This window comes from Phalangium opilio, unplaced genomic scaffold (genome assembly GCF_054372755.1).
Source record: "Phalangium opilio isolate 3A_F unplaced genomic scaffold, DU_Popi_V2 ptg000042l_1, whole genome shotgun sequence".
Lineage (NCBI taxonomy): Eukaryota > Metazoa > Arthropoda > Arachnida > Opiliones > Phalangiidae > Phalangium > Phalangium opilio.
The window spans coordinates 8,185,504-8,211,590 of NW_028324166.1; the positions used below are offsets into that span (position 1 = coordinate 8,185,504).

At 35.5% G+C, this 26,087-nt stretch overlaps 2 protein-coding genes across 2 annotated transcripts; both read left to right on the forward strand.

Moving 5' to 3' along the window:
* Positions 1–497: 497 nt before the first annotated feature.
* Positions 498–5,074, forward strand: LOC149678964 (structure-specific endonuclease subunit slx1-like). The gene is made up of 4 exons (XM_089836792.1): positions 498–828; positions 954–1,005; positions 2,238–2,420; positions 4,603–5,074. The coding sequence occupies exons 1-4, from the start codon at positions 662–664 to the stop codon at positions 4,951–4,953; spliced, it is 753 nt and encodes a 250-aa protein (XP_089692918.1). The 5' UTR covers positions 498–661; the 3' UTR covers positions 4,954–5,074.
* Positions 5,075–8,554: 3,480 nt separating this feature from the next.
* Positions 8,555–25,355, forward strand: LOC149678965 (innexin inx2-like). Its single transcript, XM_089836793.1, has 4 exons — positions 8,555–8,968; positions 11,269–11,680; positions 17,121–17,411; positions 21,504–25,355. The coding sequence occupies exons 2-4, from the start codon at positions 11,301–11,303 to the stop codon at positions 21,916–21,918; spliced, it is 1,086 nt and encodes a 361-aa protein (XP_089692919.1). The 5' UTR covers positions 8,555–8,968; positions 11,269–11,300; the 3' UTR covers positions 21,919–25,355.
* The last annotated feature ends 732 nt before the right edge of the window (positions 25,356–26,087 follow it).

The window sequence follows — 26,087 nt, forward strand, 5'->3', positions numbered from 1 at the left end:
AAATTTTTACAATTTCCAAAAGTTTCACCAATATTTCGTTAAATTTCAAACAAAATTGGAAAAACTTCATGACTTCAACAGAGATTTCAAAATTTCCAAAGAAGTTTTATGATTTCAACAGATTTCAAAAAATTTCCAGAAATTTCAACCAAGATTTCATAAATTTCCCAGAAATTTCAACGAAGATTTCATAAAATTTCCGAATTTCAACTAAAATTCTCGAAGATTTTAAGTCAGATTTCCAAAGATTTCAAGATTTCAACTAAGCTTTCTAAATATTCCTTCTAACATTTCCAAACATTTCAAGATTTCAAAAATTCATCCAAGATTTCCAAATTTCACCGAAGATTTAAAAAATTTCACACACTAATCTGTACACTCGATTTCGCAAGTGATCAGCCCCTCGTAAAAAAATTCCTTATTTCCACCCTGCTCTGGAATGATCAGTTTGGAAAAAATACTTATTTCGAAGCCTGGTCTTAAAGACCGTCAGTTATGTCGTCTGCTTTAGGTTGTGCTTAGGACTCGGAGTTAGGTTAGGACGGGCTGCTATGCAGTAATCGGTGTTATATAGAAATTAAACATGATATAAAGTTGTTCGGTGTTATCAGTTTGAGGGTAGTTTTTCAAAGGATTACAGAAAAAGAAAAAGTTATTCAATATGGAAGTTGAAGAATTTTACGGTGTTTATCTATTAGTTAGTGAAAATCCAAAATTTAAGAACCGAACATACATCGGATACACTGTGGACCCAAATAGGAGAATTAAACAGCATAACGGGGGCATACTCAAAGGTGGTGCATGGAAGACCAGTAAGCATGGTCCATGGTAAGAAATGAAAGGAAAATTAAGAAGGTTATCTTAAGTCTGGGTGTCCTTCCACTGGTTTAGTTAATTAGTTGATTAATATGTCTTACAAGACTTACCCCTAAAATATGGAATAAAAATTTTAGGACCATGGTCATGATTATTCATGGATTTCCAAATGACGTATCCGCCCTTAGGGTAAGGAACAAGCTAGTTAACCCTTTGAGCTTCATATAAAAGGACTTATTTGTATTTCCTTAATGAACTGCTTCAGGAAGTTAGCAAAATGTGGAAATAGTCAGTGCTTTGTGTTTACTTTAAAGACCGAAGTTTAGGGTGAATAACCTAATTAAATATGAGGATTAAGTGTTGCTAGTTGCATGGTCAGCTTAGTCAGTGCTGTCACTTGCAGTTTGCCAAAAATTTTAATTGAAGGAGAATGGAATGACCAGACAAAAATTAATTAAGATTGAAAATGAAATTGTTAACAAATCTTACCAAATGTGATATGTTAATTTTACACAAAGTTTTAATTAGTTGAAGTGTTAAGCCTTGTTTGCTGAAAGATTATATGGTTTCGTGGTTGCTTATTAGTTCTCTAACATGACAATATTAGAGTTATTCTTATCACATTAGCTTTGAATCTTTTAAAATTGAAAGCTTTAGATTAGTTTTGTTAATGGTTTTTCTCATTTTTTTATATTTCTAAATTGATTAAAAAATGGTTGTCAGTCCATTTCATTCTACTTCTTATCCGTGTTCGCAAATTTTATGACTGCCAGAAGTAGACCAGAGTGTGACATCACAACAGCTCTCTTTCTATGGCATTTCACACTAAAACTGTTTATTTCACATTTAGACTGTTTGATTTTCATTTTAACTGTTTGTTTCACATTGGGACTGTTTGTCTCACATTGAAGACTGTTTGTCTCACATTGAAAACCGTTTGTTTCACATTGCTACCGTTTATTTCACATTGTGACCGTTTATTTCACATTGTTACCGTTTATTTCACATTGTTACCGTTTATTTCACATTGTTACCGTTTATTTCACATTGTTACCGTTTATTTCACATTGTTACCGTTTATTTCACATTGTTACCGTTTATTTCACATTGTTACTGTTTGTTTCACATTGAAAACCATTTGTCTCAAATTGGGGCAGTTTGTTTCACATTGTTTCCATTTGTTTCACATTGTTACCGTTTGTTTCACATTGGGACCGTTTGTTTCACATTGGGACCGTTTGTTTCACATTGGGACCGTTTGTTTCACATAGAGACCGTTTGCTTCACATTGAGGCTGTATATTTCCCAATTTGCGCTGTAAAGCTCTTGAAGAAGACTATATGAAGCTCAATGGATATAGATCGGTGGTTTGCCTTGCCCTTTATTACTAAACCAATTAACAATTATTTCTTGGTACCCAGTTTGAGTGGGCGTGGCAACATCCCACGAAATCTCGAAGGCTGAAGCATATACCGAAATTGCCGAGAACCCAAACTCTGAAAAATGCCATAATTGTTCTGGAAGAGATGCTTTCGACAGCACCCTGGAGAAGGTTACCTTTAACTGTTAGGTGGTTCTCAGAAACTCACAGGATTCAATTCCGCGTAAGTTATATTTTTAGGTCTCTACTATTTCATGGAGAGTCAACTCCACCCCTCCACTGTGCGAGCATCTAGTGGCATTTGTTTAAACTAAACCACAGACTTGTTTTAAAAGAAAAGTTCACCTAACATAACATTATCCCTTGAAAGATCGGTCTTTTTCTAAATATTAAAGGAAGAATATTGAAAAAAATTATCTCTTATTACAAAATAATTAGCATTTAGTCTTAAAATCGAGGAATACTGCGCCACCCGCCATTGGTTTAGTGGCGTCTGCTAAACCGAACCTCTTACCCCTACGGAATTGGTTGAATTATCACAGGCTGAGAGAGGTAAGGGTTAGGTTATGGATAGGACTAGCAGACGCCACTAAACCAATGGCTGCACAGTTGTCCTCGTTTTTAACAGGGTTCATACCATAGATATATATACGGGTCTAGATACCCTACTGAATCGGGGGAAAATACGGAGATGACAGCTAGCAGTCGACGCGATTTTCCCGGGGGAAGATACCTAGTGCGCCATCTATCGCTGAATTTTGAAAGCTAAAAAATTGGATAAATAACTTTTGCCAGCGGGCGTGCTGATGCTTTGCAATTGTATTTGGTAGTTATAATGTTATTATTTGGTTTCGAGGTGGTAAACAAACTTTTAATCATACTTATAAAAAGATATTCCTTTCCAGAAGTTGATAAATTATGACAATGTGTGAAAGAACAACTGTTAACCATCTTTAATGCCTTATTTCACTAACATTTCATTAAAAACACTACTTCTTTTACGTAAAAACTATTTATTTCACTTAAGAACATAATTACACGTATAAAGGAGATCAAAAATACGTAAAGCTATTTGAAAAGTTAAGCCTAATTTGAATTTCCCGCTCTTTTCATATTCGAATTTTTCGTTTTTTTGTTTCTTGAAACTCTCAATAGATGGCGTTTGGATCTAATTCCCCCTCCGTAAAGCGTCGACTGCTAGTTCTCACCTCCGCATTTTTTAAAGGGCCTAACAGAGGGGAAGTGTATCTAGACCCGTATATATATCTATGGTTCATACGAACATTGAAAACAGGGAAAACCTGGAAAAGACAGGGAAATAAATAGTTGACAAAAACGGCAGGGAAAACTCAGGGAAATTTAGAATTTTTAGTAAAATTCAGGGAAATCAGGGAAATTTGCGTCAAACAGGGGCCGAGTAATTAAGCAAAATGTTCATAAACATCCGCTCCATAGGATTAACATTACACTAAACTTTGGGGGCTCATAACACTGGTTACATTAGAGATACGGGGATGTCCATTGATTATGTAATAGTCATATTTGCCCCCCCCCCCTCCTTCCTTAACATTTGCTCCATAGGATACTTTATATATGGGAAAAACCTGGAAAATTCAGGGAAGTATATGAAGAAAAACCTGGAAATCTCAGGGAAATTTGTTTTCCAAAGGTTGTATGAACCCTGTTTAAGACTAATTAAATACAAATTACTTTGTAATAAGAGATAATTTTTTTTAATTTTTCCTTTTATATTTAGAAAAAGGCCGTTTGTTTAAAGTATAATGTTATGTTAAGCTTCGACTCTACTGGTCAAACATCGCAAATGTTTCAAAGCAATGCTTACAAAGTAGTTATCAAAGGCTTAGTAAGACCTTAACAGAGACACATTTTGGTATTGGTAAAGGCGCGTTTTCAATCAAGATTTTTTTGAACAAAAATTAAGCTTTTGCTTCAAAAGTAGCAGCGGAAAGCCGAAGCAAAAAATCTTGGTGTTTTCAAACAAGCTTCAAATTCAGCTTTTCGTCTTTTCAGGCTTTAAACCTTCGAGAAGCAGATATCTAAATGAGTTTGATATTTGCTTCTCATTTTCTTAAAGATTTTGCCGCTCAAAAAGAAAATGACGTCTATACACATGAAAATGTAATTTAAGTCACGCCCACTTGTAATTTTTTATTCTTTTGAAGCTTGTTTGAAAACGATACGAGTTTCAGCTTTTCCGTTTTAATTTTTTTGAAGATTTTTTATCTTCGAAAGCCCGTCCAAAGTTCCCAAAAAACCACAGCGAAAAGCTTGGAAAAAGTTGATTGAAAACGGGCCTTAACTCCCATACAGTTAGAAAACCTTTTTTTCAAGGTATAGGAATATTGCATATTATAAAGTTGTAATTGTAATTTATTTTATAATAGGTGGATAAAACTCCGCCACTTCATATGCCAATCACGCAAGGGCCAGTCCAATGTGTCAAAGTCAAACCTACGAATGAAGAAGCGACGTCTTGTCAAAAGTCTCCGAAATGCTTCATTTGCGCGGAACAGATTCAGTGGGAACATAAACTAGAATGTTTGAATATGACGTGCGAAGCGAAATTCCATATCTTATGTTTAAGAAAACACCGTAAATCGTCTGAGCAAAATGAGAAAGACTTTATTTTGCCGTTAATTGTTGAATGTCCGAAATGCCACCTTGAATTATTATGGGGAGAAATTATAAGACTCAAAAATGGTTGTTATAAAAATTTGGAAGGTCAAGCTTCATGAACACACTGACTGTTCTTAAATTACAAAGAGACTAGATTTGAATATCATGATATGCGCAATTTATTTATTTTTTTAAAAAATACATTCTCACTCAAATAAAGAAAAAATTCAAAAGTGAAAAGATATATTGAAACATGTTAACATAAGTTTTTAAAATATCTTCCACTAGCTTTTATCCGTGGCGTCGGTTGCGTGTAATAAGAACTTCCATCAAAATGATGCAAAGAATGGGTACATTTAACTTATGACTCATATTTTTGTAGCACCCTAGGAGCGAAGGCACTCGGCACAGTCCGTCAGCCCGTCAGGATAGTTTTTATTACTTTTCACGCGGACATTATTCCATAAAGAAGGGTTTTTAAGTTTTTGGCCGCCATTTAAAAAGATGGCTACAAATCGAACCCGAAAAACCATTCAACCTGTCTATAGGTTGCCAGTATACTAAATATTTGTGAAATCGGTTTAAAACGCGCGGACTTTGTTGCATAGAGAAGAGTTTTTACATTTCTGGGCGCAGTTTATTAAGATGGCGGCGGATTGGAAAATCTTTCTTAGTACGCGCCTACTACTTATGAGTAACGTTCCTGCAAATTTTCAGCCTTCTCGGGCAAGCGGTTCAGGCTGGGCGTTGATTATCAGTCAGTCAGTCAGTCAGGACTTTTGATTTATATAGATATAGATAAGTATGACACGTCCTACACTTCGTAATGTAATGCTAGAGACTTACAGCTCGAGAACGACAAGCGACAATTGACTACACTGGATTAATTTTGCTGTCCATTTACATAACTATTTAGTCTGTAGTAAGACCATGGATGAAGAATGCGCGTGCGGAAATTTGTTTACACGCTATAGGATCGGCAACTCCCTATCTCGGACGACAGATTATTCTGTATATACTCTGTTACAACATCGGTTGTCAGCACGCGCAAAGCTAGGTCTCTATGTAATCTAGCCTTGCGCGTGCTGACAAGAGATAAAAAACTTCAGGATCTTCAGGATTTAAAATCATTTGAAATATCCTGAAGTTTTTTGTCTCTTGTCAGCACGCGCAAGGCTAGATTACATAGAGACCTAGCTTTACGCGTGCTGACAACCGATGTCGTAACAGAGTGTATACAGAATATTCTGTCGCTCGAGATAGGGAGTTGCCTATCCTGTAGAGTGAAAACAAATTTCCTCACGCGCATTCTTTATCCATGGTAAGACTTTAAAGCTAATATTTCATTGGCAAATCCTTTTATTTGTTAACCTTAAATGCAAAATGCATAGTTTTGCTGATGGAATTGTTTCATTATAAGATACTGTACTTAAATTACCGAGTAAATTACTTGGGAAACTGCCATTTAATTTTTGTCCAAATTTAAATTGCAATTTTCTGAGAATTTATTCAGTAAGTTACGGTTTTTAAAAATTTATTTTATTTTAAATGTTTAATATTTATTTTGTGTTTTTTTAATTTTTAAATCTATTTTATTTATATTATTATTTGATAATTTTGTTTTTTTTTAATTGTTTAGTGGATTTTTTTATTTTTGGTTAAATTTTTTATTAATTTCTTAAATTTTACATTTTGAAAATTTTGGGATACTTATTTTTTTACTTTTCGTCCGTTTGGCGTTCCATAACTATGTTTCAAATAAATCGAATAAAACCAAGAAATAAAAATCTTTAGAACAGCTCCCAGAGAACCTATCGCCATCTGTCGCACATTTTGGTCAATGTTATAAGCTAATCTGTGGAATTCTAGAAAAATCACTTCAACATCCCTATTAATATAATGGCGGAAATTTCTTAAAGTCAGTTTTACTAGTCGGCGTCGTGTGTATAATACAAATCCCCTTCAATAAGCTAATTTTTATAGGCGATTCATAAGCATTAATGAAAGGAGCCACCTCTAACGATTTTAGCTCTCTACATAGTACGAGTTTTAAATAATAGATGGCGCGTCAGCATCAAAAAACAATATTTTCGCGACTTTAAAAGTAGAAACGTGGACGTCACGAATTACCCGCTAACAGAAGTTTCAACGTCACTTAATATTTGAACCGAGTATTACCTTTTCAAATTTTAAACATTAAAAGCAATTATTAGAAGAGGTTCGCAGAATTTTGTGTTAAACTATTGTTTCCTGTTAAGTCTCTTTTCTGTCTCAGTTTACCCTACTAAATTTTTCTCTGTATGGTTTTCCGAATTCGTCCATTAAAGAGCGCCACAAGAGTCTTGCGGGAGCTCTATGCCTACACGCACAAACAGTGAACTTGCTTATACAGGGTGTTTGTGAAAGGTCCATCAATAATGAAAGGGCGTATTTATTGGGCCATTTTGAGTCGAAAATGTTCTATGACATTTTTCCGTCCGGGCCACTGTTTTCAAGTTATGATTGGAGTAATTTACGGATGACCCCTTAAATTTAATTTAGAAATTGAAAGACAGCGCTAATTTAATGAAGGGGTCATCCCTAAAATATTCAAATCATAACTCGAAAACCGTGCCTCGGACGGCTAAATGTCATAGAACATTTTCGACTCAAAATGGCCCAATAAATACGCCCTTTCATTATTGATGGACTTTTCACAAACACCCTGTATAATTCACCGTCCGTGCTTGCTTTTACTTCTTGCGTAGCTATCGCTCAAGCAAGCCTCCTTTGGCGCCCTAACCATGCCCTAACGCACATGAATATTTAGGTTTATCCGTGCCCTAACGCACATGAATATTTAGGTTTATCCGTGCCCTAACGCACATGAATATTTAGGTTTATCCGTGGGAGCTAGCTTAGCCTTCCGCCGCAAAGGAAATTGGCGACTTAATAACATGGCGTATTCTCTGAGCATCCAAACACCAAGCTTTGGATTTATCTAAGTTCCTAAATACCTTAGGCACTGTTATCTGGGTTGTCACTACGTATATTTGTAGTCAAATTAAACGTGACTGAGCAAAATGAGAGGGCGAAAATAAATCCGCAATAGCCTTCAAACTTCTAAAGAAATTCAAAACGGCTTCTTAGCAGGTTCAACAATCCCAAACAATGTCGTCATTTTGGGTTTTACACCGAGAAAAAAAAAAATCCTCTTTTTTTTTAAACCACAAAGATAAAAAATATTTAAATGTTCTTAAAAATTCTCTTGAGGTTTCTTGAAGCATGTTTTCGGCTCGGTAAAGAACTTAGGAAGACGCTTCGTAAAATTTGGACGAACTATCTAAGGAGCTATGATAAATTTCGAAGGAAGTACATATGACCACCGAGGTGTAAAATTTCCATTGTATACAATTTGTAGATTATTACAAGTAGTAAATTTGTTTCAGCGCATACTTTTGTATGATACATTCTTTTATACCATCTTCTTCGATTAATTACACTTAGGTTGTGAGTAGGCTTAACACAGGGGCAAAATATAAAAGAGAGTAGGCCATTCCCACTCTGTATATATTAAGGGGTGTTCTTTATACGCACCAGGGGAAGGGTGGAAAAGTGTGGCCCACCCCGAAAAAGAAGAGGGCTTTTGGAATGAGAGACGGGCGAAGCAGCAGCTGTGTTAGGTAGGGGGTCGGTGTTATCTAGCCCCTGCGTTTGGTCTACGTCCCTTTGAATCGCGGTTCAATGTGTACAACACCGTCAAAGCTCTAGCAATAACCCCCTAAGGCAGTCAAACCCTCCCTTTTTCGTCTGAAATGGAATAGGGGTTTTCTAGAATTGCTCATGGAAAATTCGTAGTTTCGTACGAGCAAGGACACGGACTAGTCAATGTTCGGCGAATTTTGTATTTAGTGGTGTCCCTCTCTTTCTATGATTTTTGATGCCAATAAGAAACCTCGTGGAGTGAATGGTTTCACCCTCCCCTTTAGGTCACACCCCCACAAATAATTCTAGTTTGCGTACAACTCTGTGCTTGTCATAACCCTTCGTTGATTCGCTTTAATTATTTTGGTGTGTTACATTAATTTTTACGGGTGTTCAATAGAATCTCGATAGATTTTATTGGCAGCACTTCATCCCAGAGTAACGTTTGCAGTAAGTTGGTTTCTTCTTGATTTGATTTGCATTGCATCACATTTTAGAATTTCGGATTATGGGTCCATATTTGCTTTTTCGAATGTATTACACAATTTGAGCATATTAGTTTCTCATGATTTTAATTGAATTAGTTTCATTAATTAACACGTATAGAAGTTAAATAGACGTTTTTTTTAGTCGACTGTGGTCGATATTGAACTTTAAACCCTAGATTGGTAAATCTATTTTTTCTTCGTAACGGTTTTTAGCGAAGTGCTAATCACTAACATTTACTGAACAGCGATTAGTAGTTATTTTAGTATTGTTAAAGCTATAGCGTGTCTTATTGCTCGTGAGCGGTCCCTCGCTTTTAGGGTGATCTTAATCAGCCTTTAAAATACATTTTTTAAACTTGTCCTTTTGACCAGTGCCTTAGGGTCCAACAATAGTAAAGTGGTCCTTAGGACTGGTCCAACTAGTTACAAAACTGATTTTTGACCTGTGGACCGGTGCTATTTCTTAGACGGGTCTGGTTTGCGCATAATCTTTTATCACTTTCAAAGGTTTGGAGATGGTGTTCATAGTGTGTTAGATAAGGGTTAGGGTTAGGTTTACGTGTGTTTAGATTTAGGCTAGATTAGGGAAGTTCCAGGGGTGGGTTAGGTTGCTGTCTGATTTTACTGTTCACAGATAATCGAAATAGTTAAGCCGAAAAATTACACGGTGTCACAACCAGGGCCGGAAGTAAGCATATGACACTGGACATTGACCAATAAAATTAGTTTACATGGCTTAACTATGAAGGTACGACACTATTTTTGCACAATTCAGTGGACAATGTCCTATAAATTTTCCAGTCAAAGGGGTGGGTCACTGGACACATGTCCTATAAGAAATTTTTCCTATTTCCGGCCCTGGTGACAAGTCACAAATTGAAACCGGAATTTTATTATCTTGATAGAAATAGGTTAACACTAACATGATTACGTATATGGTTTCTTAGTGTTAATTTTCTGCCCATTTAGAGTTTAAATAATCCAATAATATGGAATTTTAATATAGCTAGTAAGTTCCATGTGGTTCTATTACTCATTATACACTTGAGCTATATCGATTGACAACTATACTTCCCTGACTCTATGTTGACTCTTTTCATAAGGGGGTCGCGGAATCGCCTGGTTGACATAGGATTAAGATCCAAAGACGTTATATAATGTTTCAAAGTTACCAGTCCACCACAGTCCTTCTGTTTTAAGCCACATCTAACGTCTTTGTATCCACATACCGTCTTTAGTTCAAACAAATTGGTCAAATGCCAGACTCTATTTTTACCCCGTTTTGAAAAGGATCTATTAGACCATAAGTAACATAATATACAACACAGAATCAGATACGTTTATGAATGTGTGCTTTCGTGTCCGAAAACCATCTTGTTATAAATGGTCGAACAAACACCCCCTCGAAGTCAGTCGGGAACTAAAACTTTCTCGAGGGGCTAATAACTTTCTGATTTCCTGTACAGCGGTTACTAGTTACTTTTAATAATATTTGTTTTGTCAAGTTTGGCTAATTTATACCTTAACACCGATTATTCTGAGTGAATAGCCCCTCAGAACTTCCTTTCAAAATCATATTGATCAGTCGGTAAATACGGAAACAAATCTATAATGGTGGAAACAATAGCTCCCCTATAAGTTTACAGAGTGATGTCACTTGACAAACATTACATTGAATTTGTCTTTAAAGGACTTCACACGGTTTAGGTCTACAAGACTTAGACTACCTTTCGCTTCAGTTGAATTACCTTGGTAATTTATAGAAAATTGCATTGCAAATTTATGGAAATACTTAATTTCCGTTTTATCATCATTTTATAGTACTTTTAGGTTCCAATTACCAAAGATACTAAAAGTTTTGGTAATATACCTGTAAATTATCGGTAAAATTTTTCCTCATAAATTACCGGTAATTTAGGAGGTATAAAAACCATGGTAATATTATGGTTTGCTATGAGCAATTTTCTGCTGTATTTGGTATATTTACCAGTAAAGATATCATTTCTTAAGGGAGATTTTAGTTAGGACGTTTTGCAAAATGAGAAATACTAAACACCATTTCGAAACGTTCTTTCTCTCAATTTCTACGTAAATCCTTGTTTTTTACGCTTCAGTTCAAAATTAAGTGTGAAAAGCCAGGAAATTCTATATCGTGTACTTTCCAAGAATCACGTTTCAATCAAGAGCCCTAAATTTGTAGGAACATTTCTTTCGAGAGGAGGGTTGCTCAGTTTATACTCCTTTATATTTCGTGCGATATAGGTCATTGCTCTTAGAAAGACACAAGCCAAAAGATGGATAAAGTGTTTGGCTCCCTAAAGTCCCTCCTTAAGATCGAGGACATAATCATCGACAACAATGTCTTCCGTTTACATTACAAAGCTACGGCAGTGGCCCTAATCGCCTTTAGCATATTGGTGACGAGTCGGCAATACATCGGAGACCCCATCGATTGCATTTCAAGAGATGACATTCCTGGAAATTTACTGGACACATTTTGCTGGATTCATTCCACCTTCTCCGTCATTGACGCATGGGAGAAGAAGGTTGGAGAAGAAGTACCATATCCTGGAGTGGATAAATACATCAAAGGCGAAAAGAGGACGTATCACGCTTACTACCAATGGGTCTGCTTCGTTCTCTTCTTTCAAGCGATACTTTTTTACATTCCAAGGTAAAGCTTATAACATTGTTTCTAATTTGCAAGTACAATAAAATCAGGGTTACTGGGTCTATCACACTGTTTCTTACGAATGTCTTGGGTGTAGATAGTAGATATTTAGCTAAAGAAACTCATAGGAAAGATTTTACACATTCAAATTCACTGTATTTCTCCGAAACGTTGAAATTAAAATAGACTTTAAAGACAAAATTTTGAGAAATTGAAATTATGGAAAAAGTGGTTTGGTTGTCTGTTCAAAACCAAAAATGGTTAGTTAGAAAGTTATTTCACAGGCTGTTCAAAAATTAAACTGGATAATTGGCAAGATATAGCCCTTATATTTTAACTTAGGCGGAGTATTTTAATGAGAAACTTTTTAATCATGATTGTGCGTAAAAGCCAACCATTGAATATTATTGTACAGCAGTGTAAGCATATTTAGAATCACCATTATGGCTTTCGACACACTTTTCGGCATAAAAAAGGGGCTAGACAACCCTCAGATTTAGTATCGGGACGTAAAAGGGTGTTGATCCATTGACATTTCTGCGCACTCTCAGGATCCAAAACGCCTACAGCGCAGGCACCAAAAAGCGAGATGGAAGGCAGAGTTTTACCCACCTCTTTGATACATCGAAATGATACGTAATCCTCAAATTTAATTTGCATTCTAGTCATCATACCATTCAGATCTTAAATTACCATTTAAGGACAATATCTAGACATCTATGAGACAAATATATTATTCAGATTTATTCACAATATTATTAAATCTTCCTTGTGTTTCTGAACCGCACGTATTGTATATTGTCGACCACACCTCTCCCTCGTGTTAAAAAGAATCCATCAGGACTAGCCCAAATCCCGTATTTACGATACTAATACTTGGTAAAGTAAAGTATGAAAATCCCAAGCTTATTCTGGAAAGTAAAGCCTATTTAAAGGCAAAGACTTATTTAAAATGGAGTTTTTGAAATGCGATCTTTAAAATAGAAAGTTTCATTAAACTTAGTTAAAATTCCACCAAGATTCATGCCAAAAAAAATCAACACTGTTCACCCATTGTTCTATGCTGTTTAAAATTTTACCATGTATAGAACCCTTTCCCTTTAACAATACCATACTTACACTGTTGGCTATGTTCCATAGAGCCTGCCAATAAAAATGGCCACTATAAAGTCTGTACTATCCTTTTAAATGTACAGAAGTCAAATCGATTAATATGTGCAGTTTACAGGGCACTTCATTTAAATTGAAAATAAGAGTCGATATTCACGTTGTTGGTCACTAACCAATTATCAGAACGTTTTGACTTAAGACGTTCAGTTTACAGAATAAAGGTGCGGTGTCTTGGGTTTGGCTTTGTTTAGTTTAGGTTAGGTTAAGAAAGCGGTAGGTATATGACAAATATTTTACATTGAAAAATGTCTTTCTGGTTTTTCGAAATCATTTTCCGACAAAGGTTTCAGTCGTTGTAGCCATTTAATGGTGCTGAACACGAATATCAACTTTATTTTCAATATACAATACTGCGCGGTGAACAGCGCTTGTATCTTTAGGGCCGACATTTTCCAAGACGGCTGTGGATTTTAAATATCCTCCACAGTACTTCGTACTACGCTCCAGCAAATATTCTACCTTCTATTAAAAAAGCGGCTTGGGCTGGGTTTTTATGAATCAGTGCAACTAGTTTTAGTGGGATTATACATATTCTTTATAAAGAATTCAAATTTTCTGGAGAACTAGACGTGACGAAAGAAAACAAGTTCTCAAAAATGATTTAAATATGGAATTTAGGGTGAAGGAATGACTTCAAGTCTTTTTTGTCACGTAGGCAGATTTAGAGCGACAAAGTTTTAACTTATTCTTCTTTTTAAAAAAAACGCCTAAAGAGATACCTCTAGACCTTTGGAGTAATTCTATCTTTTTAAAAGACAAGGATAAAAGTCGAATGAATGTTCTCTCTCCATTAAAGTCGAATGAGACGAAGGGAACATCTAATTACCTCGTTAAAGTTGAAATGATTGCGTAAACGTTCTCGTTTCTGCTTCCAAACTGGTTATATCTTGGAGGTTAAAATTGCCTACGATATCTTATGTGGTGAAAATCACTGTAGCCATTAAGGCACAACTATATGCTGCTAGTAGCTAAGCTACCCGGTGATGTAGGAGTGTTTTCAGGGCTTGGAAATTTATTTTCCTTTCTTGTAGAGACTAAACGTTCAATTGTCTTCGGTTCCACGAAATAATTGCATGTTTTTGTTTATTTTAAAAACAAACTATTTAACACCTTTTAAATAAAATAGAAACGGTGAGCACTGATAGAAGGGCGCTTGGACAGAACAAATTCTCAGTTAGTCCCGCCCCTCCTTTCAAAACGGAGAACTCACTCCGTCCTACTCCTACAGTTACACACATGGGCATTCAGTGCAATTGAGAACAAGTTGGCAAACCAAAAATACCTCTCCAAGTCGAGACGCAATTAAGAGGTTTTTATGAAATAATACAATAAATATAATTGATATTGATTATTTTAATAGTCATTAATTTACCTTAATTCAAGTTAAATCATTTTAAGAAACTTTATTCCTAAAATCATTGTAAACATAGCTATTGTTGACGTTTGAATTCGACCGTATGCCTCATTAACAATTTTTGGCAATAATGCGAAAACTCAATTGCGTGAACATTTGGTGGAATCCCTGCCATTGGGAGGCTAGGCGTTTCTCGTAACCTAGCCAATCGCCGCGTATTTCTTAATCCTGACGATGGGATTGCTTTTTAGCAAAGGAAAATTTCCTTTATTATAAGGATGGGCTTATAGAATAAAGAATAATTCAAATTAGAATCGTATATCAATCTACAATATTAACTAAGATACGGCCAATTAAGTTATCTTGCAGGCGCCTACGCGTTATAGGCCTTTACTTGTGAAACAGGCGACTAAAAGAGCTCTCAGGACATACAGGAAACCCTAGTCTCCTTATGTAATCCGCTAAGCAGTGTGGTGTAAAGTGTATACTGTTGGTATCTTCTTTACTATTTTACATATTCCAATTCGAGAAATTCATTGTTTTCTATGCATTATTGAATCAAAACGAAAAATTTATATCAAGTGTATTTGAAGCGAAAAGAGACACAGAAAATACTAGTTTAGCGTAAAAATTCTTTTGAACAGTGGCGTGATAAATAATTGCGACTCCGATACTAAAGGCGCTTAACAGCAATATATCGCAAATATATTTTTACCTCTCCGTGTGACGTAGTCCAGGAGAGGTTCTGTAACGGCCGTGTGTGTCTGTGTGTCTGTCTGTCCGTTGTTACACCCACGTGACCGCGTTCGCAGTTTGCGTATCGGAGCAAACGTGTTCCCAATTTCCGGACCGCATTGACAGTTCACAGAAATTTGGAAAATTGTATTTCTCTCCGTTGGCTACTCTATACTTGAGTTCTCACACCAACATGTTTGGTATTCGTCCATCCCATATGAACACCAGTCTGGTACTTTTCTGGCTTCCACCACCACCATCTTCTATTCGTTGTCAATCCCACATAGACACCAATCTGTATCATTGGCTTCTAACACCACCATCCACTGGTCTTCCGTCTATTCCACATAGACACCAATCTGTCTCATTGGCTTCTACTCCATTATCATCGTTTGGTTTTAGGATATACGCGGCGATCAGCTAGGGTTACGAGAAACGTCTAGCCTCCCTAAGGTGGGATCGCCACCAAAGGTTTTCGCAATTGCGCTTTTTCCTTACTATTATAATGGAAACGAATCGTATATATACCCCAAAATTTGAAGAAAGTGGGCAAGAGGGGTACCCTTCACTTTAAACGTCAATATTAGCAAAGTTTGAGATGATAATAGGTATAACGTTATTTTAAACTATTTAACTATTATTAGTGTTAATTATTGAAGATTAAAACAATTAAAAATAATTATATTTATTTAAATATTAAAGATAAACCTCTCGTGCAAAGAGAGAGATTATCATCGCCTCCTATATCTGCCAAGGCCCGTGCATGCGATATATTTCATTCATTGCCTCCTATATCTATCAAGGCCCGTGCATTGCGATATATTTTTCAAAACAACAACCAAAATGGGAAGCTCCTCTCAGAAACATAATTTCTTTTCTCTGTATATGAAATGAAAATATGGATAATATTGCGCTCCTTCTTTAATGGTATCAATCCTTGCCTGTCTATTAATATTTTACGTAGTAGTAATACGTTTTTAGCGAAGTCCAGAGAGGATAAACATAAGCGAGATTGTTTCGGCAAAAAAATACTGCTTCCACTAATGGGTTTATACTCCTTGTTACTCTTGTTGTCTGTGTGTGTCCGTCCATTGTTACATTAGTGCGTCGCGTTAGCAGTTAGCCTTGTGTTGATGTGTTAAGAAATCATACAGAACCTTAATATTCCCTTTTTCCATAATATAAAGTGAATATGTGGAAGTATTTTTCGTAATTATGATGCATTTAGTACTTTTGTAGCTTTAAAGCTCCGTTTCATTTTGATATTCCAAAGATTTTTTTTTAATATTGTTATTTGAAATGGCTGTTTATATATTGCTTAAGCTATACTACATCTGTATATAGAATAATCCTTGGTTTAGTGAATTCATGAAGAAAAACTAAGACCTAGACTCCGGCGCGTATAACAAGTATTATCCGCAATAGGCTTAGTGAAACAAAGAGTAAATAATTGAGGCCTGAGGTGAAGTAAACTTTTGGCTTTGATTTTCGTGTCTGAAATGAACAGACATCAACGGTTCAGAGTGAGCCGAAAGTTAAATACACTCTTAAATAATAATAATAATAAGATTAGTGAAAGGGATAATGGTAAACGGGTAGTAACTACAGACTTATTATTCTCTTTATGGTGCGCATTGACTATTAGTGCGTCTAGCTACAATTTAGCTTTGGTGTTATTTAACATTAACATTCATGTTGGCAAACTAAGAATATTGTTGAGGTGAGACGAGACGATAGTGTTTACACTGCAAACCAGTTGTGAATGTAGCTTTCAGAATATAGGGTAAACAGCTGAAGCGTAGACTTCATTTCCTGTTCTTTTCCCCATTGGCTGATTTCCATGTGTCCAAGATTTATCCTTATTGGATGTAAAATGTCGTCTGCTTTACTGTACATTCGCTATGTTTGGAATACTGCTTCAATATTTCGTAAATTTTTATTTCAAAAAAGTGAAATAATTCCATATCTAGGTAAACACGTTTGTAGTAGTAGACCTCTTGACACGGAGAGGTAATATTTTGGTTTTCCCAACTTGTTATTAATATGCTTGTAATGTTCACGTTATAATATATTACAGATCAATAAGCTTTAAAAATTCTCCAAAAAAATTTAAAATTAAGAAAAAAAGTGTAATATGTATTTCATTTATTTGGCTCAAAACTGACGTATGCATTACTTTCCCAGGTATTTATGGAAAATGTGGGAAGGAAAACGTGTACAAACCCTTGTGATGGACCTGAACTGCCCTATTCTTCCTGAAGGCCGCAAATTGGAGTGTCGCCTTATGTTGACCAACTATTTATGCAACAACTTCAACAACCATGGAATGTACTCCTTTTGCTTCTTCGTCTGCGAAATACTCAACTTTATCAATGTCATCGGGCAGATGTATCTCATGGACACATTCTTGGGTGGAGAATTCAGCGCCTATGGTTCCAAAGTCTTGAGGTTTACGGAATGGGATTGGTCTGTTAGGTAAGAACAAATTTTACATATTAACAAATAAAGCGGAAGTAGCTCATTCAGATAAAGAAGGCCAATATTGGAGTCGGTCTTTTTGGCCTTTCACCCGTGAACTTGTGAAGTGCCTTTTTCGGCGTACCATTAATGTTATTTATAAATTATTCAGTAAGTCACACAAATGAAGATTTTCGTATTAACTAGGTGTGGTCGGGGTTGGGAGGGCTTGTGCTAACGTACAATACTAATTTTTTTCCAACTCACTAAGGTAACATTCAAGATGGCCAACGGTTGGGGTACATTAATTTCTTACCACTCCTAGCTAAAAAGGTTATTTTCGTGTATTCAACCTCCACACAAACCACAAACACCCATACCCCTACAGATCATAATCGTAAAAGCGAGTTATTTTTTAACACTCGTGGCTAAAAAGCTGTTGAAACTGTATCTATATATTGTACGGTCAGAAAAGGTTTTCAGCAATAAACACACACTAAACGATATAGCAAATCTAGGTCTGTTTACATAACAACCTAACAAAAAGGCTAAACCAAAACTCAAACGATATGAGAGAGGCCAATGACTAAACTGAAGTTAAGATGCGTAACTTCGTAGTCTCGATAGTTATTTTATTGCTACTGTAATTTTAATTAAATAGACTGATTTTTACTGCTCGTCATCTTGTACAACCTTCTAAGTTGCAGTTCATATTATAGTTCTTCGAAACACTGATTCGTGGAAGAAATGATGCATTATAATTATATTATAATGTTGTAATCGGAGGTGCTATTCACTATCTATTATTCTGTACTTAGATTGCGAGTTAGGTGTAAAATTTTAGTACTGTAAAGTGTCAAGGGTAGGGCCTTTAGGTACAGTGTATGTACACCAATTATCCTTAGTAGTTGGCCCCTGGAATGAAATTTCTCTTATTTAACAAAAGGTGATATAATGAAGTACTTTGCACCAGGGGCACGCGCGTAGCCCCGGGAGGAATTATGCCTTCCCTCTCTGCTTTCATAATATCGTCTATTGATACAAAAATTGATTTCATGTAGTGATATAACCGCAAGATAAGGTTATACTGCAGATTCTTTTAGTATAGAAGCGAAATAATGTAAGGTCATGTTTTCGGTTAGTTTAACTTCCTGTCTATTTAAAAAAAATTGAATAGAAGTAATGCGTAGAAAATTTGCGAGAAATCTGCGTTAAAAAGGAAAATTTCTCTGTATACCGCATCCATCTGTCTCAGCTGCCTTTTTTAAAGCTTAAACCACCACCAATTATTCGGTCTTTTCATGCTTAAAAACTTTTAAAATGAAGGACGCTTGTTTAAATTATACCAGAGAGAATTTTACGCATAAGGAGTAGAAGGAAGAGCATTTGAAAAGTGGCGTTAGATTTTTTGTGGTTTATGGATCCGGTTTTCCGTGATTATCTGAAACAGTCTCTAATTGGATGAGATATGTTGTCTAACACATCGTTAGGGTGCGTGACGTAACATCTAGTTGTTTACAGATATCTTACCTGCGTAGCCTGGCCTTTTAGTACAAAAATACAGGGTGCCGAGAAATTAGTGGTAGGACCGAAATTTCGAGCCCAAACACCCTGTATACAAATTAAGTAATTTGCTTAAAAAGACAATGGGACTATAATAAGCGTTTTAAACATTTAGTATTTAAAAATTTAAAATACTAAGCTTGGAAACCCAAGCAAATAGGCAAAAATACACTGCTTTAGCAGACTACAGTGATGACGTCTAGTCACCAGAACTAATTAAAAATTATAGGCACCCTTAAACCTTGACTTCTACCCCTTATGTGTGAAATTCTCGCTGATTATACTAAACAAAAGAAGATTCAATCCGGTTAAGAGGATGTACTTGTACGGTAAATGATAATAATGATCTTCCTCAATTTATAGTTGACAAGCGGTCTTAGAGAAACCAAATCAGTATGCATTAAGACATTGGATTCTCCCAATCCATTCTACAAATAAATGGGTCCATTATATCCTTGTTTTATATTGGAAAATGAAATAAGGAAAATATTATGTCGTTACGTATATATTTTCATTTCAAGTTCAGGGAAAGTGATGGGGGAAATATTAATCTAGGCCATGGACACACTCCGTTTATTTCCTGTACTTAACGGGATATTATGTCCCGTTACGTTTTCCCCTTGTCTATTGTTTAAGCTAATATAGAGTTGTATATTAATGTACTTCTACTGTGTTCTGTAAGGGTACCCTGTTTGTTTGTGGAATATCGTCATTGAAACGTCATACATTCAAGCAGAAGTGGTATCATACCACTTCTGATTCAAGTAATGCCAGTTGACCCACTGAAAAATATGGCATAGAAAATGAAATAGAAATAGAAATTGCCTAGGCACAAACGTATTAAGTGAAATAAATCGCAGGGTTCGTACACGACCTGGAAAACCTGGAAAAGTCAGGGAAATTGAAAATGGGCCTAAAATTTTAAGTCAGGGAAAAGTCAGGGAAATTGAAAATGGGCCTAAAAAGTCAGGGAAATTGAAAATGGGCCTAAAAAGTCAGGGAAATTGAAAATGGGCCTAAAAAGTCAGGGAAAAGTCAGGCAAATTTAAAAAGGACCTAAAAAGTCAGGGAAATGTCAGGGAAAAATATATTGGAGGGAAATTTAAAGTACAATGGTGACCAGAAAAAGTTTTGTCTGAGATTTGAGCAAAGCTCCAAATTCGCGGAGCTCGCTTCGCTCGCTCAGGTTATTTATGATTTACTTTAAATTAAATTTAAACGAATTAATTGGCTAATTTTTATAAAAATAACTCGTTCAAAAATTATTTGAGTGAATATAGATTGGTTTTCATATACGTTCGCCATGTACGTTATTGCAAATGGTCAGGGAAATTTGTGGAATTTAGTCAAGGTTAGTCCACACTATGGCTTTTTTTCGCGTCGCAAGCTACGTAACGCTCGCGCGCGCGGTACGTCGCTTCGCACGGATCGTTTACACTATAGAAATTCGCTAAGGTATACGCCATCGTTTTGACAAACTTCGCAGCATATCCGAGAGCTTCATTGGCTGAATATTATATCCGGGTTAACTTTAGACCTTAATAAATAATCAAAGGGGGTTAGTCAACAATATTGAACATATAGGGAATCATCATAAAGCTCTTTATATCACTGAAGTTTTGGAATTAAATGATGGTAATTACCAACTCTTTCTCTCTGCAAAAACTTCGCGAACCCATATCCTTCTTCTCGTGAAATTTCTATTAATTTCTATTTTTATTAATAAAAACGAAAATAGTTGTTGATTTCCACTCGTTTACGAGAAACACTAGGCCTATTAACTGGAGACATATTTGTTTTCGTGAAAATATCTCGAATACACGGCGTCTGCGCCAACCAGGAGACCTCTGATTGGCTGCGAGGCTGCAATCCTTGCGAAAATCTTTGACACGCCAAAGATTTTCGCGAGGTTTGCAAGACCTTGCGAGCATGGCTTTGGCGCGAATTTCAGTAGTGTAAACGATCCGAGCGAAGTGACGTACCGCGCGCGCGAGCGTTACGTAGCTTGCGACGCGAAAAAAAGCCATAGTGTGGACGGACCTTCAGGGAAAACCTGGAAAAGTCAGGGAATTTCATTCCAAAAATTTTGTACGAACCCTGAATCGCCATTACCATTTGGTTTCAGTTTGAATTTGTATTTTCATCCGGTTTGATATTGTGTCAAATTCTTAACATCATTTTGTGGAAACTTGATTCAATCTTGCTTGAATTTAATATCGGTATGATGAAATGGTTGTACGGCATTGCTTGATCAGTTTTTTGATCAACTGCAATTACCATAGCCATGCCATAGCCTACTGATCAGCATTGAACGAAATGTTGTCCTAAGGGAATAGATATGTTATTCGAAGATGTGATAAACTTGTAGTACCGTGTTGCTTCATTCAGGCATCTTCGCCATGTTGGTAAACATACAACAACCCAAGGGTTCAAAGTTACCTTGTGTAAACAGATTACACGTCTTATATGGGTTCTTGATCATAAACGTTTTACAAGTTTCTTTGTAAGATGAATAAATTGAACGCTCAATTCTCCTTCTCTTTTTAGATTCGATCCCATGATCAAGGTATTCCCACGGCTGACCAAGTGTACCTTCCACCGCTATGGTCCATCAGGGGACGTGCAACGTCACGACGCCATGTGCATCCTACCAATCAACATCATCAACGAAAAAATCTACGTCTTCCTTTGGTTTTGGTTCATCTTATTGGCTGTTCTCTCTGGACTGGTCCTCGTCTACCGTGGGGCTATTTTCTTCTGGCCCAAAACCCGTCTGATGATTCTCAGGTCCAGAGCCAGATTAGCTAATCCAGACTACTTGGAAGCCATTTTGAATCGCTGCAAAATGAGCGACTGGTTCCTTCTTGATCTGTTATGCAAAAACATGGATGCTTTAAACTATAGAGATATTATTGAGGATTTAGCTAAACGCTTGGACGGTAAAATGTTGGACATGGCGTAATCACTGGACTAGATTTTATACCTTGAAATTTTTTAAACTGAAGTATTTCAGTTTAACGCATTTTTAAAAAACATTCAATTGAAGCTCATATACACGCTTTTGTATACTCGGAAGTCTATTTTCTGATGTGGATCATTTCCAATTTTCTAGGATTATTATGTCGCATTTTGACATATTTTGTTGTAAATGCCGTTAAACTTGAAGTTTTTTTGATAAAACTTTAGTTCTACGCAAATTACATCAAAATCCTCCATTCTGAATAAGAAATATTGAAAGGTATGATGGTCTTTTTAAAGTTCCATTTGAAAGTTCTTCTGTTAACATTTTTATTCTTACCTGTACATATGGTGCGCCCCTACCCGGTTTTTATCTGTATATTATAAAATAATGAATCTCTACAACCCCTATTCTTGAAAATAGTAATTAATATGGTCATTTTATTGCGTGTTGAAGAACCATCCCAAGGACATTGATTGCTAATATGTACCAAGGAATTGATTTTTTTTTTTTTTTTTTCCCCAAAATCTTTTCCTTATGACGTTAGTTATTATCGTTTACCAGATGATAGGATGAAATAACCTTAAAGGGTAATTTCAGACTAGAATTTTTAGATGTGATTCAAAATATCGTGCAAAATTATGAATGATTTCAAATTGGAATTATGTTACTGTATCCATCTACAATATTAAAGTAGTTACCAGCAGTTAAGTCTCCTTGCAGTAACCGCAACATTTGGTTTCCCGACATCTGCTTTGCAGAGACTTTACGCACAGCGTTTTGTAAGAAATTCAATTGTTCGTACATTCTTTAATATTGTAAATGGGTACATGTCTCCAAATTATTTGTAGTTTTTAATTAAGAATGTAAGCGTTAAATTTTCTTAAAATAGGGAATGAAGTTAGTTAACCATGAATAGTTTCATATAAACCATTATTTGGTTGATAAATTTACAAGAGTAAACCACTGCAATTAAAAGCGAACGGATATCCAATTGTATTGCAATGCAATGAACCCATCTTTGATTGGGTTTAAATCCATGTTCTTAATAGCAATGGAAGGTTCTTGGCTTTAAAATATGTTTAAAAAGACAATGCATGGACTTGGAAATGTTTCATATCAAAAAATGGACTTCTAAAAGTGCTGAGTTACCTATAACAAAGATCTCACATTACCGAAACCTAAGATTGGAAAGTTTTTTCTATATTTTTCCACGGAGATGCAATCTCTCTAACAGCAGAATAAGAATTGAAGAATTTCTCTTCGAAATTTAATTATTTACAAAAGGGATACCAAGGTCTACCAATAAAATAAAAAACCTTGGCGTATTATTAAAAATATTGGCAAGGAAATAATATTTTGGAAAACCTTAAAAAGGTAGTTTTCTACTAGCCAAAAATTAAATTTAATAAATTATAAAGACGTGCCAACTAAACTAATTTTAAATTCTTGAATTACAATTCAATTCAGTAAAATTCCTAATCATGAATACACAAATTTCACAAAAGTTATCGAATGAATGTCAGTTTTAAATTGCGAAAGTAAAATATTCTACTTTTTATTTTTTTTAAATGCATGTTTTAACTCATTATGTGTGTGGTATGAGGTTTTAATTTGTCATAATTGTTTCATAGCAACGAGTTTAATTATTGTTCCTCAGATCTTCACTTTAACTGACGATCTGTACGAAATTTTTTTTACAATTTTTCATGATCTGAATTTTAATAATCATAACGGTACATTCCGAACTGTCCTCGACCAAAACATACAGTGCCTTCCGATTATATTTAATAATTCGATAATCAATATTTGAACAAAAAATTTTGATACGTACGATTCAGTATCGTATTTATTGGTATTGTTAGGGTCTGTATTGTATAAAGTAGATTGAACTGTAGAGGTTATGGATTATGGATATGCAATATCGTTTCCATTTTGAAATACACGAATTTTATATTTTAATTGGAATCAATGTTTTTAAATTAATATTCAAAGCAATGACGGATTATACCGCAGTTTTCTGTCACTAGGGCACCTTTGGCGTTTCTAGAATCGAGGCTGTTCGTAAATTATGATCTACCCTGATTTTTCTCATTACTCCCAAAATTACTTTAGTTTTTTCCTTTTGGAATGGCTTCTGAAACTAAGCTTAGTGCACTAATTTAATAGGAAAATGTATTGTTATAAGCTAGCAAAGACCAAGACCAAGTGATGATATCTAGTTTATTAGGGAGAAGTTGTAAGATGCCATAGTATTCGCGCGCCATAGTCCCAGTCCCCCTTTCAAAATACAAGGGGGGACGTAAAAGGAGGCCGGGCTATTTCGCCTCTCCTCAGTCGGAAAATCCGTAACTTTCGTCATTCGCGTCGCGCTGACCTGAGTTTTCAAGAACCAATGAGATGCTGGTTGAAATTAGAGGCGGGGATTATCTCCCGACCTGTGTTTGGACTGGGGATAAAGCTGGAAATGTGGCGAATTTATCACTTCTTGCAAAGACGTAATGGTCAACCAACATGATAGGTCTATTCCCATAGGGGATGACACTGGAGGCAGTTAGTTCCTCAATACAGGAAATCGACAAGTGCCAATCTTTGTACGCTTACGCCCATTTGTTACCACTAACTTGCAGCGGATTTCTTCCACTGTATCGGTGCAGACCAAGTCTTCACTGATATGCCTAACGTAGTTGCGTGCTACCATTAGTTTATTAGATGGGAGAATAAGTTCGTAAGATATATGTTCCATAAGTTTGTCACTGGTTACTGAGAGCTTGTCGTGAAGTGACGTAGGTCTTAGATTTTAGTAAAGTGACTAGACCAGAGGCAAGAATTCTCAATAATCAAAGACAGATTAAAATTTTTACTGAAAGTGTAACGATCGAGAGACAAGGTAATTAAGGCTTAATTGATTGTCGATGACCAGTTTCTCTCTAAGGGACTTAGTGTATAGTGTCCCTCCGCCGTACTGTCCTCCACGTTAAAATTCACAGTGATACTGAAGTATCAATTACTACTACTGATCTTTTAGTAATCGATATCTTGAAGCGTAGTTAAGTTGCCACTTTGTACGATTGTTTGGTTAAAATACTCAATATCAACCAAAGTGACTGTAAAGAAACACATTTTCATTTGTGGTTTTTGATAAACGTGGACTGGTAAATTAGTTCCTTCTCAAATAGGAGAAAGTGTTTAAATTTATTTCTAAAATGAAGATAATTTTTTTTAAAAATTATCTGAAGGGTGACTCGTCATTTATTATATCAGGCTCAATGTTTTTCAAACCTTGAACAAATAATATTATCATTTTGTTCACGTTTTATATTTTGTGTATTAATATTATATTCCAAGAAAAGGACATATCATTCGCCTTTCAACATATTTTTTGATAGAAATGTTTACTGATGTCTTCAAATGATAAATAATAAAGACCTTTTTTGTAATACACTGTGTGTTTATTGTAAACTGATTATCACGATATATTATGCCTAGTCTCATCTGTCTAGTCTGTTGGCTGTGTGGTCTTCCGTTGTGAAATGTTTCGTATCATGGTATCCTTGAGATTTTCGATGAATGTTTAACATAAATATTTTTAAAGACAAGTAATCGTGAAAATTTTACAGTATAATGAGCCCATATTATGACTTAACCAATGGAAATATCGGAAATTTATGTGTTTTGACAGTTAATTTATCTATTTACTTTTATATCGGGATCTTTTTCAAAAACGCGTTTGTGTTGAGGAGCCGAAATGCTTGGAAACGATGCCATTTACAATATACTACGAGAATTGCTTCACAGTCCCTAAAATTAAACATGTACACAACCCTTGTCCAGATGGACCAGAAATTACAATGTAATAGCTAAGACTAAATTCAAAAACAGCAGTTGTTGTTCGAAATGTGAACATAGATGTAATTGAAATGAGAAATTAGCCACGTTAATTGAATACCCGTTTCAATTTAATAACAAGTTGGGAAAGAAACCAAAATAAACCTCTCCTAGTCGAGACGCAATTAAAGGTTTTTCTTAAATAATTCAATAAATATAATTGATATTAATTATTTTAATCGTCATTAAATTACCTTGATTTTAGTTAAATCGTTTTAAGAAACTTTATTCCTAGAATAACTTTAAGCGTAGCTATTGTTGACGTTTGAAATCAAGCGTATGCC

Coding starts and splice junctions, on each gene's coding strand:
- LOC149678964 (XM_089836792.1), top strand. CDS start 662: ATGGAAGTTGAAGAATTTTACGGTGTTTATCTATTAGTTAGTGAAAAT. Junction 829..953: donor ACCAGTAAGCATGGTCCATG/GTAAGAAATGAA, acceptor TAAAAATTTTAG/GACCATGGTCATGATTATTC. Junction 2,421..4,602: donor CTCACAGGATTCAATTCCGC/GTAAGTTATATT, acceptor ATTTTATAATAG/GTGGATAAAACTCCGCCACT.
- LOC149678965 (XM_089836793.1), top strand. CDS start 11,301: ATGGATAAAGTGTTTGGCTCCCTAAAGTCCCTCCTTAAGATCGAGGAC. Junction 11,681..17,120: donor ATACTTTTTTACATTCCAAG/GTAAAGCTTATA, acceptor TTACTTTCCCAG/GTATTTATGGAAAATGTGGG. Junction 17,412..21,503: donor GAATGGGATTGGTCTGTTAG/GTAAGAACAAAT, acceptor TTCTCTTTTTAG/ATTCGATCCCATGATCAAGG.